Source organism: Helicoverpa zea, chromosome 29 (genome assembly GCF_022581195.2).
Source record: "Helicoverpa zea isolate HzStark_Cry1AcR chromosome 29, ilHelZeax1.1, whole genome shotgun sequence".
NCBI lineage: Eukaryota > Metazoa > Arthropoda > Insecta > Lepidoptera > Noctuidae > Helicoverpa > Helicoverpa zea.
The window spans coordinates 1,123,098-1,126,484 of record NC_061480.1 but is presented as its reverse complement, the minus strand read 5'-3'; the positions used below and the strand labels follow the sequence as shown (position 1 = coordinate 1,126,484).

Sequence of the window (3,387 nt, the reverse complement as noted above, 5' to 3'; positions counted from 1 at the left end):
AGTAAATCAATTTCGTTCGTAAAGTTTTGTTTTGTTCTGCGCAGGCAAAAGCTAACTTCAGAGTCTACAAGATACATTATTAACTCCAATTAAGTTACTGACCACGGATTTCAATAACCGAACCATCGGTGGTTTTTCGATCTGATATTGAAATTTGTCATAATTTTTATGAAGCGAATGTCAACATTCAATCGATAGATCGATTATTGAATTCCGCAGTTCTCCGACAAAATCAACATCAGTTTTCTTAAAACAATTGTTTAGTATGAATTGTTACATTCAATTTTCAAAATATACAGTTGTTACAAAGTAAAACTGACGTTAAGCCTGGACGCACACATTCGGTTTCCGGATCAGGAATTCAGATTCGGGATTCCGTGACACTAGCGCACACTTTCCAGTTCTGACTATCTGAACGCACGGAGAAACTTCCAATACGAACGTTTTTATTTCGTTCGGAAAAAGTAAGAACGTGTGCGCTCTTGTGAACATTTTGTACGAAAAAAGGGCATTTCGGTTTCCGAATCTGAATTGCTGATCAGGAAACCGAATGTGTACGTCCAGGCTTATATCGTTCGTGAAATTGTGTCTTGAAAGTTTCTCAAATCATCTATTATATACGTTTTCTTCATCTTTCTCATACTGTGCGTTTATAAGGCTAGATACGGACCTCTTGTCTGTCATTTCTGGCTCTCTAACATTCCTCGGTCTGTGGTTGTGAAGGCTTGTCTCTGAACTCTCGCTGTCCGGGTCTATGGTTACACGTTCAACTGTCACTTTTATATTGTTCAGGAGTTTGTGTTTATCTGTGAAATTATGAAAATGCTATTAGTAAAACAGTTTTTTTTTGCAAATAATAACTAGTGACTGGCTGTTTCCAGCGGTTTCGCCCGCTTCTTAAGCTTCCCAACATTAAAATAATTTTTCAAATCGGAGCACTCAGGGTACAAATAAACGAACGAAGAAACGGTGTTTCCTCTTTATTATATTAGTACTAACTTCCACCCGCGGCTTTCACCCACGTCCCAATGGGTCCAACATGGATAAAAAGTAGCCTATACGTTATTCTGGTGTATAGCCGCATTTACCTACTGCCTATCTGACCTCCTCAACCAAGTTACCCGGGCAACCCAATACTCCTTACTAAGACTGGTTGTCAAACTTACAAGCTTCTTATTACCCGTAACAACCAGGATATACTGTTACTGTTACAGCCTTTTTATCGTCCCGCTGCTGGGCTGCGGCCTCCTCTCACACGGAGAAGGATTGAGCGTTAATCACCACGCTTGCTCAATGCGGGTTGCTGATTTCAGACTTAATAGTCCAGGTTTCCTCAAGACCCGGCCGCCGCGCTGGAGCAGGTAGACACCACGGGCGCCGCGTGTCGCGAGACGAGTCCCGGCCACCGTAGGCGTGGGTCTGTGGGCGGTGGTTTCGGGTGGCTCTTCGCTCATGTCTATTTTTAGACAACAGACCCGTGTCGGCGGCGCGCGTTGTTCCACGCGCTCCTCAAAGAGATGTCAGCAACCCCAGCGAGGCTCAATAGGGCCAAGGCCTGCCGGGGCTGCGGGTTGTTCGAAAGAGATACCGCGGCCCTGGTACATAAAAGGCCTATGACGGAACACGACGGTTTTTAGTCAGTAAGAGTCTGACACTCCCTCACCGCTGCTAACCCACAGCGGGAGGGGTCATTTGATGATTTTTGACGTCGTTAAAAAAAAAAAAAGGTTTCCTCAAGATGTTTTCCTTCACCTTTTTATCAGCCATTGGTGTCTAAAATATACTAAGAAAGTACAAACTTAGAAAAGTTGCATTGGTACTTGCCTGACCTGAAACCCAACCGACACCCTCATACTCGAGGTTGATTCTTTGCCTACTAGGCCACCACGACTTTTTATGACATACAATATGATGAAACATGACTTTACTCTTACCTGGTAAGCAATCATTAGGACAAGGGCAGATGGAACTGACATCAGGGCTGGTGATCCTTATGTTCGCGTAGGAATGCTTCAGCACTATGTTTTCTCTGTCGCAGCCGCAGCGACCGCAATTAGACTTGCGTTTAACCACCTCTTTCGTTGAATATACGCCTGGTAGAAAGAAATTGTGGTGCTAGAAAAACTTGGTAATAAATAATGGCGTTCAAGGAAGATTTCGGAAATGGTAGGTGTTGTCGTGTAAAAGGAGATCATCCAGCTGCGCAGGACATATTATAGTGCACAAACATTTGCGCAGACACAAGTACAGTCTCTATTCTATCTATCTATAGAAAAGTCGTGGTGGCCTAGTGGGTAAAGGACCAATCTCTCAAGTATGAGGGCGCGGGATCGATCCCAGGTCAGGCAAGTACCAATGCAACTTTTCTAAGTCTGTATGTACTTTCTAAGTATATCTTAGACACCATTGGCTGTGTTTCGGATGGCACGTTAAACTGTAGGTCCCGGCTGTCATTGAACATCCTTGGCAGTCGTTACGGGTAGTCAGAAGCCAGTAAGTCTGACACCAGTCTAATCAAGGGGTATCGGGTTGCCCGGGTAACTGGGTTGAGGAGGTCAGATAGGAAGTCGCTTCTTGTAAAGCACTGGTACTCAGCTGAATCCGGTTAGACTGGAAGCCGACCCGAACATGATTGGGAAAAAGGCTCGGAGGATGATGAAGTACAGTCTCTATTCCTTCACTCTCATATCACCAGGGTTTCCATCATCAGATCCTGACCTACTGAGTAAGTGGGACACAACTGCGAGCATACTCTTTCACATGACTATGTAAAGAAAAAAAAATCGGTCCAGGCGTCTTTGCGAAATCGAGTCACCAAGTCAAAACAAAAAAAAACTTGAGGACATTCTCCTTTTCTGAAGTCCGTTAAAAAGTTCAGGCATCAAAGGCGGGTGAGAAATTAGGGATGAGTTGACAGTAAGCCGAGGAATCGAAACTGGGACAGCTCAGCAACCTCTTACTTAAGGTGCCTCAACATGCGCAAGCTACTTGCGCAGATTACATGCATTTTAAAAAAGTGTGGGTCCAGCGACTCGCGCATGTACCAAATCAACACACCCACCCGCGTGCTCTTGTCACTTGCGCATGTTAACTCGCTCAATCTAATGCACCGTGTAGACGCACCTTTGGCTAACACTATTTCAACATACCCTGTTCTCCTTTAGAAAACACTATTGGTATATCCACATTTCTGCTTCCTCCGAAAGACTTTCTCTTCTTTCCAGGATTGAAGTTCGCAAAAGCTTTCTTGATAGAAGCTCCTAGACTCTTTCTCTCGGCATCAGGGGGAGATAGCAGGGGACAGAGGCACTCGTCTACGGGACCCGAGCCCTCTTGCAAATGTGCCAAAGATTCCTCATCCAATTTTTTAAGCTGACTGAAGTTCAT

General features: G+C 44.6%; 1 protein-coding gene across 1 annotated transcript; it reads right to left on the bottom strand.

The window, feature by feature from the left end:
• Positions 1-564: 564 nt before the first annotated feature.
• Positions 565-3,387, bottom strand: LOC124643900. Its single transcript, XM_047183027.1, has 3 exons — positions 3,150-3,387; positions 1,935-2,093; positions 565-806 (listed from the first exon to the last, which is right to left on the bottom strand). Exons 1-3 carry the CDS (start codon positions 3,385-3,387, stop codon positions 607-609), a joined length of 597 nt encoding a protein of 198 aa, XP_047038983.1. The 3' UTR covers positions 565-606.